Source organism: Heteronotia binoei, chromosome 20 (assembly GCF_032191835.1).
Source record: "Heteronotia binoei isolate CCM8104 ecotype False Entrance Well chromosome 20, APGP_CSIRO_Hbin_v1, whole genome shotgun sequence".
NCBI lineage: Eukaryota > Metazoa > Chordata > Lepidosauria > Squamata > Gekkonidae > Heteronotia > Heteronotia binoei.
Window position 1 is genome coordinate 2,583,405 of NC_083242.1, and position 13,562 is coordinate 2,596,966.

The 13,562-nt window shown below is 48.6% G+C and overlaps 1 protein-coding gene across 1 annotated transcript in view; it reads right to left on the reverse strand.

Annotated features, from left to right (window-relative positions):
* MSLN (mesothelin) overlaps positions 1–12,605 on the reverse strand; it is a 31,016-nt gene extending 18,411 nt beyond the window's left edge. The window contains exons 1-7 of the mRNA XM_060261009.1: positions 12,558–12,605; positions 12,266–12,475; positions 10,779–10,949; positions 5,124–5,173; positions 3,375–3,495; positions 2,363–2,448; positions 1,412–1,541 (exon numbers count right to left, since the gene is read on the reverse strand). Of these exons, the coding sequence (XP_060116992.1) occupies positions 1,412–1,541; positions 2,363–2,448; positions 3,375–3,495; positions 5,124–5,173; positions 10,779–10,949; positions 12,266–12,475; positions 12,558–12,605 (816 nt within the window). The remainder of the gene's footprint in view (positions 1–1,411; positions 1,542–2,362; positions 2,449–3,374; positions 3,496–5,123; positions 5,174–10,778; positions 10,950–12,265; positions 12,476–12,557) is intronic.
* Between the last annotated feature and the right edge of the window lie 957 nt (positions 12,606–13,562).

The following is a 13,562-nucleotide window of genomic DNA, read 5'->3' on the forward strand; positions in this document are numbered from 1 at the left end:
ATAATCTGTTTCTCAACTGATCAACTAATCTCAGTACCGGACAAAAAGTGTTAGGTAAATTTTAAATTCAACCGTCCAAACCGGTGTTAGGGCCAATTTTCATCTTTTCCTTGTCATTCCCTAATATATTTGAATCCAAATAGCCTCAGTCACTAAAGAAATGTCTCCTTAACGTTCAGCCTTTTTGATAAATAACGACTTCTGCGGTTTAATCAGCGGACAGTGTAATCCTAAACACAGTTAAGCTGATCCACTAACTTCAGTGGACTTAGAAAAGTATAACTGTTTATAGGATTGCACTATCGATCCACTATTGAACCACACAATTAATCTACTTGTTTAACTTCATCGTCCTACCTTCTCCAGTGGGAGGGATAGATAATAATTGTTACCACTGAGCACATTTCAAACTGGGATTATGGGAATAAGGAGCAGATAGGAACCTGGTAGGGATGCCAACCTCCAGGTGGGACCTGGGGATCTCCTGGAAACACAGCTCATCTCCAGACTACAGAGATCAGTTTCCTTGGAGAAAATTGATGTATTGGAGGGTTGTGGCATTGTACCCCACTTAGATTCCTGCCCTCCCCAGGCTACATCCCCAAATCTCCAGGAGTTTCCCAACCTGGATCACGCTCCCCCCGCCCCGCCCTGCCCCTGGATCCTATTGGACTAGGAACATAAGAACATAAGAGAAGCCATGTTGGATCAGGCCAACGGCCCATCCAGTCCAACACTCTGTGTCACACAGTGGCAAAAAATTTTATATATACACGCACACTGTGGCTAATAGCCACTTATGGACCTCTGCTCCATATTTTTATCTAAACCCCTCTTGAAGGTGGCCATGCTTGTGGCCGCCACCGCCTCCTGTGGCAGTGAATTCCACATGTTAATCACCCTTTGGGTGAAGAAGTAGGAGCATAAAGTACATTTCCTCTAGAGCTCTGAGATCTCTGTTGGAATTCAGCCAACTCCTGACTGTGGTATGTACATTTCTTGTTCTATAGCCCACTGCATCATGGGCTCCGTAGTATTCAGAAGTCTCCTTTGTATGGAAAGTGGTGTTATGAGTTTTGGTAAGGTCTGATGGTTTGGCGTGCAATCTACATAACAGCAATGCTGGACACACCTGTCAGAGAACCCTCTAGATTTCTGAGCGCAACAAACCTGATGGCAGTATTGCTGATTTCAGTTCAGCCACTGGAATTTTTGACTTGAGATTCTGGTTACAGGGGCCAGGGTATTCATCCTGAAACCCGCTTTGGGGAAATCTCAGCGGGGGCTGCATTTGGAAGTTTGGGGACAGATAGGCTTTGGTACCCAGATACTGCCCCATCTGTGGAAGCACAGCCTGGCAGAGCCGTGCTATTTGCTTCCACCAGCTAAGAGCCCAGGGTTCTTTACCTACCAGACAATCCAAGGCTTCCGCCAGCAGCTGCTTGCGTTGGGATGAACCTTTCTCCAGCACGTCTATGTTGGCTTTCCCGACACGGGCAAAGTACTCCTTGCAGCTTCCAATTGTGCCATAATCAGAAGGACTAGAAATATGAACAGACCTTGTGGTTTTGTATCTTGGTGCATAATTCACACCCATGACTCTTGACAAGCAGGAGATTCAGCTCTGTCCCCCCTCCAGCCAATGCACTGATCCAGCACATCTGCGTATTGGAGATGGACAGCCGAACTAGGAACTATTTTCTTCTCAAGTTCTTACTAAACGGCTGCTACGAAAACTAGGACTGGCTTGAGGGAGTCTGAATTCTTGCCTATTTGCAAGAGAACGCCCAGGGACTCATACAGAGACTCTGACACCCCCTCCCTGATTCTTGTTCAAGAATCTTGACACTTGCAGCTACATGAGGTAACAGGCAGCAGACTGAGGGATCACAACCAGCTATAGGTTTCCCCCCAGTTAGATTGTTTAGAATTGCTTACAACAGAGATTCCCATCACCGTGCCCAGAGGTTCAGGGGCACCCACTGGCACCTTTTCTGGACCCATCAAGTGTTTTTAGGAAATGGGCAGGGGCAGGTAAGGCTTTCAGCCAGCAAGATGTCTGATTGACTGCTAGAGATTTGATTGGCTGGGTGGATTTTTAAAAATGTTGCTTTGGCAGCAGCTACCACTACTGCACAAGGATCTGAACTGCATTGCTGAAGTTAAGCTGTGGCAGCCGTTTTGGGATTGGCTCCGCCTCCTGCAGCAGCCATTTTATTGCTGGAAGGAAGGAAGGGAGGGAGGAAGGAAGGAAGGAAGGAAGGAAGGAAGGAAGGAAGGAAGGAGGGAGGGAGGGAGAAGGGAAGGAAGGGAGGGAGGGAGGAAGGAGGGAAGGGAGGAAGGAAGGACACCCATCTTTTACCTTACAAACAGCACCAGGTCTTCTGGATAGTCATTGAAATCATGGGAAACATTATGCAGCATCAACCTGTCAACTAGACAGAGCAGCTGTGGAAAAAACACATAAGTTAAATTAGAGATGTGAAGGCCCAGAAAACCCCGCGGAAAATTTGGGGAAAAAACGTCCCCCCCCCCTCGTTTTTTTCCCTGAAGCCTTTTTTGTTTTTTTCCGAAAAACTGGAAAAATTGAAGAAAAGAAAAAAATTGATTACGGAATGTTTTATTTTAACATAATGAATAAAATATTTTAAGTCAAGATGTTCAAATATTTTCCAAAACATTTCTAAAAAATGTGTATGGTATCAGATTATTCTAATTTCTGTACACTGAGGACAAGCAAGCCCTAGGCTGTGCCCATTCATTGAAACTTAGTCCTCCACTCCCTTCTGTACACTTCCCCCCTCTTCGATTCTTCTTATGAGAATGAGTTTTTTTATTTTTATTTAATACTGTGGAAAGGAAATATGAATAATTGTTACTTCTGGATTTTTAAAAATTATTTTGTGGAGGGGTTTTTTTTTTTTTTGGTCTTTTCCATGTAAACAGTTCAGGAGATGGTTGCTCCTTTTGTTACAATTACAAATAAATATTATGTAAAAAGTAAATTCTGTTTGCAATAATTGTTTGGATACACTATATTTTTAATATGCTAGTTGTGATAATTTCATGCCAAGTAAAATTGTCCGTAGTCATATTTTATGTTTCTAAAGTAACAGAATGACTTTCAATCTGGAAAAGAAAAAAAGAAGTGCTAATGTAGCATTTTTTCCCGATTTTTCTGAACGTTTCCGTTTTCCGCTATGTCTGGAAAAGCACTCTTATGTATGCTCTACAGCACCATCTCATGTATTTCAGACTTAGATTTCTAGACCTGAGAAGATATCCTGGCAAAGCCTGGCACGACTGACCTTGGAGAGATCTGTTAAGTGTCCGGATCTGAATTCTGGTAAAAGCCTCTACAGAGGCCAACCCACCTGATCTTTCCCCAGATGGACCTTCTTCTCTTTCATGACCTTGGCGAGTTCTTGGAGTCTCACGGTGTCCAAATTGCTGGCGGCAGTGCAGGTGAAACCGTGCAAGATGGAGGAACAGAGGCTGGAAAAGAAAGCAGGACGGTCAATGAGGTGGACCTACTCAGCTCTTGGGAAGAATCGGCTCCCGGGGAAAGGCCCCATTTGGGGGTGGGGGGGAAGGTTGATCCAGAGGATACGTTAAGCGTCTCCTAATGCTACACCACTCGCTTTAATGTGGGGAGTTTGGCATGTGCTGGTCTTGTTCCTTGAAGCCCAACGTAGCTTGGAACTGGGGTATCTAGAAGGATTGTCTTCTCCCATATGGGATTCAGAGGGCAGGGAGAGGCCCCTCTATTGCACGCCCCCCTCATCAAAGAAGCTTGTCCAGTGGACACATGAGACAGGACGCCAGGAATTCCCCAACCCAGAGCCGGTAACCAATGTTCCCTCTAAGCTGTGGAGTCTTGTGAGCAAAAATTCTACTTCCTGAGCTACTGACATTAACGTTGTGGAATATACCGAGTTTAAACACATCTCACCTATTAACACAACTTACTTTCAGTTTCTCTCACTGTAATTCTTTCTAACTCATGCTATCCCTCCTTTCTCTTTGCATTTAAATATTCCCTTTGGTTTGGCTTGGGATGGAGCAAGGCATGATTCTTAGCTTAAGAGTCAAAATTCTAGCCCCATTACCAGTTAATTTATCCTTAGAAGATATTTATTTATTTACCTATTGATTGATTGATTGGCGAGCTGGATGTTATCTTAAATGCGAAATGAGATGTTCTACAATTTTATATATACCATAGCACCTTATGCATAGTAGAATTTTGTTATATATATGGAATTAATCTACTCGATACTACTTCACCCAACGAAGTTCTGCATAACTTGGAGTTTCTAAAATAAACTTATCGTATGTTTAAAAACAAAACCAGTGTACTCTGGGGCCATTTCCCCTAAGCTAAGGTGAAAATGTATGAGCCAGAGGCTAAAAAACTGTGAGCTAGCTCGCAATGACTTGGCTTAGAGGGACCTTAAACATTCCAGACCGTTCTACTGAATGTTCAGCTCCCATTTGTCAAAGAAAGAAAAGAATCCTTTTCTGTGAAAAGAAAACCCAAGGTATATAGGGGTGGGGGGGGGAGCATAATATCCCTGTGTGAAAATGCAGCACTCGGAAATCAAGGGAACCATCTCCCTTCTCCCAATTTATTTCTACATTACTATGGATTAATCTGACGTCCCTCCCTTTTCCTCTGCCAGACAAAAATTCAGCCAAATGTTGGGGGGAGGGGGGGCGCACAGAACCGTATTGACAACTAAGCCAGGTAGGCACTAGCTTTTGGGTCTCTATGCCTTTAGAGGCACCAGGTTGGCTTCTCCCCCCTCCCCGGTTTCCCTCCTGGTTGCAGCCTTTCCAGCTTGCACAAGCAGCGAGCAACTGAGCTGCTCTTTGCCTGACTTGCCTGGTGCGGCTGCCGCTGGTGTTGTCGCCAAGTTTGCCTCTCTCTGTCACTCCCCTGCAGCTTAGTCAAAGGGGCTTTTAAGAAGGTGCCTGCAGGCTGCAGTGGGGGTCGTGGGCGGTGGGGCAGGCACTCAGACTCTGAGATGATTTGCGGCCCCCCCCCAAGATTTCGACTGCCTGGGGGCCTCCACAGGATTCAGTCTGGCACTGGTGGTGCGGGGGAACCAGAGCGGCTATACCTGCTGAAATTATGGACGGTCTTGATGACGTCATCGAAAAACACGGCGGCCTGCGGAGAGAAATCAACAAGGACTCTGAGGGAGCCAGCTCGCTGGGGATGTGCTTCACCAAGTCATTGAATCCGTCTGTAGCAGCAATGAGCTGGAAGACGGAACTGAACTTCAAGGAGCTGCTTTGTCAGGAGCGAAACCCTTGTTGTTGGCCGCTCTGCAGGTGGATCTCCGGGGCCTCCGGCAGAGAAAGCTGTTTCCTGTCACCTCCTGCTCGAGCTCCTTTCATAGAATCATAGAGTTGGAAGGGACCTCTAGGGTCATCTAGTCCAACCCCCTGCACAATGCAGGAAACTCACAAGCCCCTCCCCCTAAATTCATAGGATCTTCTTCACTGTCAGATGGCCATCTAGCCTCTGTTGAAAAACCTCCAAGGAAGCCCACACCACCTCCTGAGGAAGCCTGTTCCACTGAGGAACCGATCTAAACTCACAAACCCCTCCCCCTAAATTCACAGGATCTTCATCACTGTCAGATGGCCATCTAGCCTCTGTTGAAAAACCTCCAAGGAAGGAGAGCCCACACCACCTCCTGAGGAAGCCTGTTCCACTGAGGAACCACTCTAAACTCACAAACCCCTCCCCCTAAATTCACAGGATCTTCATTGCTGTCAGATGACCATCTAGCCTCTGTTTTAAAACCTCCAAAGAAAGAGAGCCCACCACCTCCCGAGGAGGAAGCCTGTTCCACTGAGGAATCGCTCTAACGGTCAGGAAGTTCTTCCTAATGTTGAGCCGGAAACTCTTTTGATTTAATTTCAACCCATTGGTTTCGGTCCTACCTTCTGGGGCCACAGAAAACAATTCCACCCCATCCTCTCCATGACAGTCCTTCAAGTACTTGAAAATGGTGATCCTATTACCTCTCAGCTGTCTCCTTTTCAGGCTAAACATGCCCTACTCTTTCAACCTTTCTTCATAGGACTTGTTCTCCAGACCCCTCACCATCTTCCTCGCCCTCCTCTGGAACCCTTCCAGTTTGTCTAGATCCTTCTTAAAATGTGGTGCCCAAAACTGAACACAAGACTCCAGGTGAGGTCTTACCAGAGCAGAGTAAAGCTGGAGATGCTGGAACTCTCTCTGTGTAAGGCACGTGGTCTGTCATGGATCTACCTTCATAGGTCAGTATTGTCTACTCAGACTGGCAGCTGCTCTCCAGAGTCTTAGGCAGAGAAAGTCTTTCCCATCACCTCCTACTTGGTTATTCTAACTGGAGATGCCAGGAATCGAACCTGGGACTTTCTGCCATGAGTCCCAGTTTGGTTACCTTCTGCTATGAAAGCCAGTTTGGTGTAGTGGTTAAGTGTGCGGACTCTTATCTGGGAGAACCGGGTTTGATTCCCCACTCCTCCACTTGCACCTGCTGGAATGGCCTTGGGTCAGCCATAGCTCTCTTATCTGGGAGAACCGGGCTGGATTCCCCACTCCTCCACTTGCACCTGCTGGAATGGCCTTGGGTCAGCCAGAGCTCTCTTATCTGGGAGAAGGACCGGGTTTGATTCCCCACTCCTTCACTTGCACCTCCTGGAATGGCCTCGGGTCAGCCATAGCTCTTGTAGGAGTTGTCCTTGAAAGGGCAGCTGCTGGGAGAGCCCTCTCAGCCCCACCCACCTCACAGGGTGTCTGTTGTGGGGGAAGGGGATAAAGGAGATTGTGAGCTGCTCTGGGTCTCTGATTCAGAGAAGGGCGGGGTATAAATCTGCAGTCTTCTTCTCCTTCCCAACCCTTCTTCATGATCTAACTCACCAGAAATGTCCACTCTGATTGGTAGCTACGGTTGCCAACCCCAGGGCAGGGAATTCCTGGAAGTTTTAGGAATGGAGTCTAGGGAAGGTGGGGTTTATGGAGGGGAGGGACCTGTAGAGTCCATCCTCCATTTTCTCCAGAGGAAAGTGAGCTCCGTAATCTAGAGATCAGCTGTAATCCTGGGAGGCTTCCAGACCCCACCTGGATATTGGCAACGCTATCTCCAACGGTCTTCTCTTCCCAGCTGCTGATATGAGAATCTGGGATTTTATTTTATTTTTTTAAAAAGGCAAAAACATGCACTTTACCATTATGCTACAGTGAATGTTGTAAAAAGTGCTTTTATGAACATTCTCTCACCACAGCCCTGTAAGGTAGGTCAATTTAGCCCTATATGCCGGGAAGAGATTGAAGCTGGGAATAGGTAGCCCGTGTAAGGTCATCCACTGAGTCGACAGAAGGGGCAAGATTCGAATCAGAACATAAGAGAAGCCATGTTGGATCAGGCCAATGGCCCATCCAGTCCAACGCTCTGTGTCACATAAGAACATAAGAGAAGCCATGTTGGATCAGGCCAATGGCCCATCCAGTCCAACACTCTGTGTCACATAAGAGAAGCCATGTTCGATCAGGCCAATGGCCCATCCAGTCCAACACTCTGTGTCACATAAGAACATAAGAGAAGCCATGTTAGATCAGGCCAATGGCCCATCCAATCCAACACTGTGTCACATAAGAACATAAGAGAAGCCATGTTGGATCAGGCCAATGGCCCCTCCAGTCCAACACTCTGTGTCACATAAGAACATAAGAGAAGCCCTGTTGGATCAGGCCAGTGTCCCCTCCAGTCCAACGCTCTGTGTCACACAGTGGCCAAAAAAACCCGGGGGCCATCAGGAGGTCCATCAGTGGGGCCAGGGCACTAGAAGTCCTCCCACTGTTGTCCCCCACAAGCACCGAGAATACAGAGCATCGCTTGCCCCAGACAAAGAGTTCCAACAATATGCTGTGGCTAATAGCCACTGATGGACCTCTGCTCCATGTGTTTGTCCAATCCCCTCTTCCTCGGGTTGCTAAATTTGCTACAGTTCTTAGCTTGCTTACTAAGCGGCTTGTGGGGTGTGCAAATAAAGGAGGCCAAGGGGTGGAAGCTCTTAGATCCTGGGAGTGTCTACCCCCTCCCAGTGGCCAATAGTTATTTGGAACAGAGAACCTTAAAAAAAGGTTAATCTACTTCCTCCTGCGGTGTCAGAGAAAGGTAAGACCGAAGGAACGTCAAGTGTTGGCCTGACTTCTCCCAGCTCTTGTGACACAAAAGATAAATTCCAGCTACGGCAGCTCCCCAAACAAGTTGTTTTTAAGGCACGCGGGGGTAAGCTGAACCTGACAGAAGTGATGAAGGCAGTTGTGTGCAGCTCCGGTTCAGTGAACACCAACTGCCATAATCTGGCAACATCCCTCGGCGTTTGGGAAAGAATACCGGCCCCACCTCTCAAACTTGTCGGGACGGTTTCCATGGCCCAAGAGAGAAGACGAAGTGTAGCCAATGGTGCCAAAATGGCATGCGCCAAAATGGTGAGACCTCTTCCTTCTTAGGTTTGGAATTCCCCCCTCCCTCCATTCTCATTTATATATTTTTAAAAGGTCAAGGTCGTCTCCCTGTGCAAGCACCAGTTGTTTCCGACTCTGGGGTGACGTTGCATCACAACATTTTCATGGCAGACTTTTTATGGGGTGGTTTGCCATTGCCTTCCCCAGTCATCTGGAGAGTCATCTGGATTGCCATTGCCTTCCCCAGTCATCTGGAGAGCCAGTCTGGTGTAGTGGTTAAGTGTGTGGACTCTTATCTGGGAGAACCGGGTTTGATTCCCCACTCTTCCACTTGCAGCTGTTGGAATGGCCTTGGGTCAGCCATAGCTCTCTTATCTGGGAGAACCAGGTTTGATTCCCCACTCTTCCCCTTGCAGCTGCTGGAATGGCCTTGGGTCAGCCATAGCTCTCTTATCTGGGAGAACCGGGTTTGATTCCCCACTCTTCCACTTGCAGCTGCTGGGATGGCCTTGGGTCAGCCATAGCTCTCTTATCTGGGAGAACCGGGTTTGATTCCCCACTCCTCCACTTGCAGTTGCTGGAATGGCCTTGGGTCAGCCATAGCTCTCTTATCTGGGAGAACCGGGTTTGATTCCCCACTGCTCCACTTGCAGCTGCTGGAATGGCCTTGGGTCAGCCAGAGCTCTGGCAGAGATGTCCTTGAAAGGGCAGCTGCTGTGAGAGCCCTCTTAGCCCCACCCACCTCACAGGGTGTCTGTTGTGGGGGAGGAAGGGAAAGGAGATTGTGAGCCGCTCTGAGAGTCTTCGGAGTGGTGGGCGGGATATAAATCCAATATCTTCATCTACCTCACAGGGTGTCTGTTGTGGGGGAGGAAGGGAAAGGAGATTGTGAGCCGCTCTGAGACCCTTCGGAGTGGAGGGCGGGATATAAATCCAATATCATCATCATCATCTACACTTTCCCCCTAGTAATATACTGACATGCAGTTCTCACAAATTTCAAATAACCACCGTGCATCCACACAAGGGTCATTTCGTGGAAAAAGAGGTGCCGGACCTCATTGGCACAACTCATTTGTGTAGCTCATTTGAAAATGCCTCACCCCCCTGACATCATCGGAAGGCGTACTAAATGATCAGCTCAGCATCAACCTTGAGATGCTTCTTGAATTATTAACTGTTGTCCCAAAACCTGACTCCCATCATACTTTTTAAATGACTTTCTCGTTCGTGGCCACAGTGGCATGAGGAAGATTTCCATCTGTCTGCTTGATAGGTTTGGGTTATTTCCCCATTTTTTTTTTTGTGGGGGAAAATATTAGAAAGTTTGTCAAATCTTTAGCAAAATTCTCACAGGGGGTTTGAACGATGGAGCCCATAAGCAAGTATTTTTTTTGGGGGGGGGGGTAAAAAAGAAAGCACAATAAAATGTAGAACGGGGTAGCCAACGGTAGCTCTCCAGATGTTTTTTTTGCCTACAACTCCCATCAGCCCCAGCCATTGGCCATGCTTCAGAGCTTCAGAACTTCTACATCAGGGTTGGCCAACGGTAGCTCTCCAGATGTTTTTTGCCTACAACTCCCATCAGCCCCAGCCAGCATGGCCAATGGCTGGGGCTGATGGGAGTTGTAGGCAAAAAACATCTGGAGAGCTACCATTGGCTACCCCTGATGTAGAAGTTCTGAAGTTCCGCTCCTGTGAGCTCCTGCCCAAAATGAGGTCAACATCCATGCATGGGCTGGATTATGTGGACATCATGCTCCCCCCCTGTTCAGAAGATTTCCCCCCTTGACCTCTGCAGGGACTCCCCAGTGGAAAGTGATTTCATCTGTTGTAGGAGGATTCTTGGCTTGGAACTTCCAGAATTTTGTGGCTTGGCCCAACCTCATGGCAGCCACCCCCAAATTCCTGCCACCCCCCAACACTGACGCACTTCATATGTTACACACTCTTTTTAACACACCCGAAGCTGCCTTCTACCGAACCAGACTGTCGGCCCATCAAGGTCAGTATTGCCTGCTCGGGTTGGCAGCTGCTTTCCAGAGTCTCAGGCAGAGAAAGGTCTTTTCCCACTAGGGTTGCCAAATCCACTTCAAGAAATATCTGGGGACTTTGGGGGTGGAGCCAGGAGACTTTGAGGGTGGAACGGCCTCCAATCCGGGGGATCCCCTGCCCCCACCTGGGGAATTGGCAACCCTATTTCCCATCCCCCCTGGGGGCCTTCTGCATGCCAAGCGGAGGTTTTTTCACAGAGCCATAGCCCTTCCCCTGGGACTTGAGTTTCTAAGCTCACACAAGGAGGACTCACCTTTTCTACAAACACTGCTTTCTGGGGGGGTGACAGGTGCTCCAGTTGCGTGGCGAATCCGGGGACTTGAAGGGCGTCCAAGACTGTGTCAGGAGGTACCCCTTGCAGGCGGTTGTGGTCCAGGCCAACCACCAAGCTACCAAGAGCTGCCAGACTCCTTCCATCCTGAATCTGCAAATGGGAAAGGATCAGCTGTATGTCAAGTAAGGTTGCCAACCTCCCGACGGGGCCTGGAGATCTCCCATTATTACGGTGGATCTCCGGATGAAGGAGACCAGTTCCCTCAGAGAAAATGGCTGCTTTGGCTTATGGACTTTATGACATTGTACCTTGGTCTCTTCTCTCCCTCTCAGAATCCCCAGGTATTTCCTAACCCAGAGGTGGAAACCCTAATATCGTCCACTTGAGTTCTTTTCTAAACCCTCTTTTTGCATGTAGCTACTGTTTTGAGCGCAGAATAGATGCTTTTGAGATGTGGTGCTTGAGAAGACTCTTGAGAGTCCCTTGGACTGCAAGAAGATCCAATCAGCCAGTCCTAAGGGAAATCAACCCAGACTGTTCCCTGGAAGGTCAGATGCTGAAGGTGAAGCTCAAATACTTTGGCCACCAAATGAGAAGGGAGCCCTCACTGGAGAAGATCCTGATGCTGGGAAAGACAGAAGGCAAAAGAAGAAGGGGACGGCAAAAGAGGAGATGGCTGGACAGCGTTACTGATGCAACAAACACGAACTTGAGCAGACTTCGGAGGGTGGTGGAAAACAGGAGGGCCTGGCATGACCTTGTCCATGGGGTCGCAAAGAGTTGGACTCGATTGTGTGACTGAACAACAACTGTTTTTGACACTCCGACCTGGGTGACTCAGACTAACTTGATCTCTCATCAATCTTGGACGTTAAGCATGGTCAGCTGGTTAAGCAAGGGTTACTACTCGGGTAGGAGACCTCCAAGGAAGTCCAGGGTTGGTACGCAGAGGCAGGCAACGGCAAACCACCTCTGGATGTCTTTTGCCTGGAAAACTCTACTGGGTCACAATAGCACCAGTGCTGTTATTGACAGGGGAAGGGATTCAAAGAAACATTTCCAGGCAATTTGCATCAACGGATTTCTTTTCTTTTCTTTTCTTTTCTTTTCTTTTCTTTTCTTTTCTCTTTCTTTCTTTCTTTCTTTCTTTCTTTCTTTCTTTCTTTCTTTCTTTCTTTCTTTCTTTCTTTCTTTCTTTCTTTCTTTCTTCTTTCTGGCAAAAGCCATGGGCACTCTTTCGACATTTCCTAACTGAGGGCAAGGTTTGGCTGCAGTGAACAGCAAGACATCCACAGACCCACAAGAAGCCCACGCTTTCAGCGGTTCTAGCCCCGAGGAACCGTTTTTGGGCAGAATCACAGACTACCCCGGTGATGCTCTGTCTCTGTCCCTCTCTGCCGCTTTGTGTTGCCTTCTAAGTAGTTTATTAGGAAAGAGGGTGTGCGTGGGGGAAAGGCTCTTTTCACCTGGTATCCGGAATAGAAAAGCTTCCTCAAAATGGCTTCCGCCTGGTGTGTTTTCCAGCCCCGGACTTTGGCCAGGAAAGGCAGGGAGGCCGAGACGTTGCGGATCCCCAACTCGATCTGGGACACCGAGATCCCGACAGCCACGTGGCCCAGGGAGGTCAGGACTTCTGGAGAGAATTCGTGGAATTTGCTGACCAGTGAAGCGGCAACCTGATGAGAGAGAGAGAGAACCCCCCCCCCTCAAAGAATTAGAGAGCTTTCTGGATCAAGGGGTCAGGCGGTGACTGGATACCATCTTGGATGCCTGCCTGTGACTCTTGAGTTGCCAGCCTCCAGCCATGGCCTGGAGATCTGCTAGGGTTGCCAATCCCCAGGTGGGGGCAGGGGTTTGGAGGCCCTCCCCCCGCTTCAGGGTTGTCAGAAAGCAGGAGGGGAGGGAAATGTCTGCTGGGAACTCTATTATTCCTTATGGAGGTTTATTCCCATAGAAAATCATGGAGAATTGATCCACGGGTATCTGGGGCTCTGCAGGGGCTGTTTTTTGGGGTAGAGGCACCAGATTTTTAGTATGGCATCTAGAGCCTCTCCCCAAAATACCCACCAAGTTTCAAAAATTTTGGACCAGGGGGTCCAATTCTATGAGCCACAAAAGAAGGTGCCCCTATCCTTTATGATTTCCTACGGAAGGAAGGAATTGAAAACGTCCCTTTAAATGCGATGGCCAGAACTCCCTTTGGAGTTCAATGATGCTTGTCACAGCCTTGATCTTGGCTCCACCCCTAATGTCTCCTGGCTCCACCCCCAAAGTCTCCTGGCTCCGCCCCCAAAGTCCACAGATATTTCTTGAATTGGACTTGGCAACCCTAAGACCTGCTAATGCAACTGATCTCCAGTTGACAGAAATCAGTTCCCCTGGAGACAATGACTACCATGGGGGGTGGCCTCTAGGGCACTGTGCCCCATTGAAGTCCCTCCCCCCCCAGCCCTCCCCTTCCTCAGGCCCCGCCCCCTGAATTTCCAGGTATTTCCCAACCTGGAGCTGGCAACCGTCCTTATGGTACAGAGTGGGGGCAGCTGTGCCTTTTTAAAATCCCCTTGTTCCTTTTCCTCTGTTGTTAAATTCTCCGAGGGCTTGTACGGTTGCCAGCTCTGGGTTGGGATACACCTGGAGAGGGCGGGGTTTGGAGAGGGGGGACTTCAGTGGGGTACGAGGCCGGAGACTCCACCCTCCAAACCGGCAGTGGCTTTCTCCAGGGGAGCTGCCCTCTGTCATCTGGAGAGTCACTGCAGTCCCCGG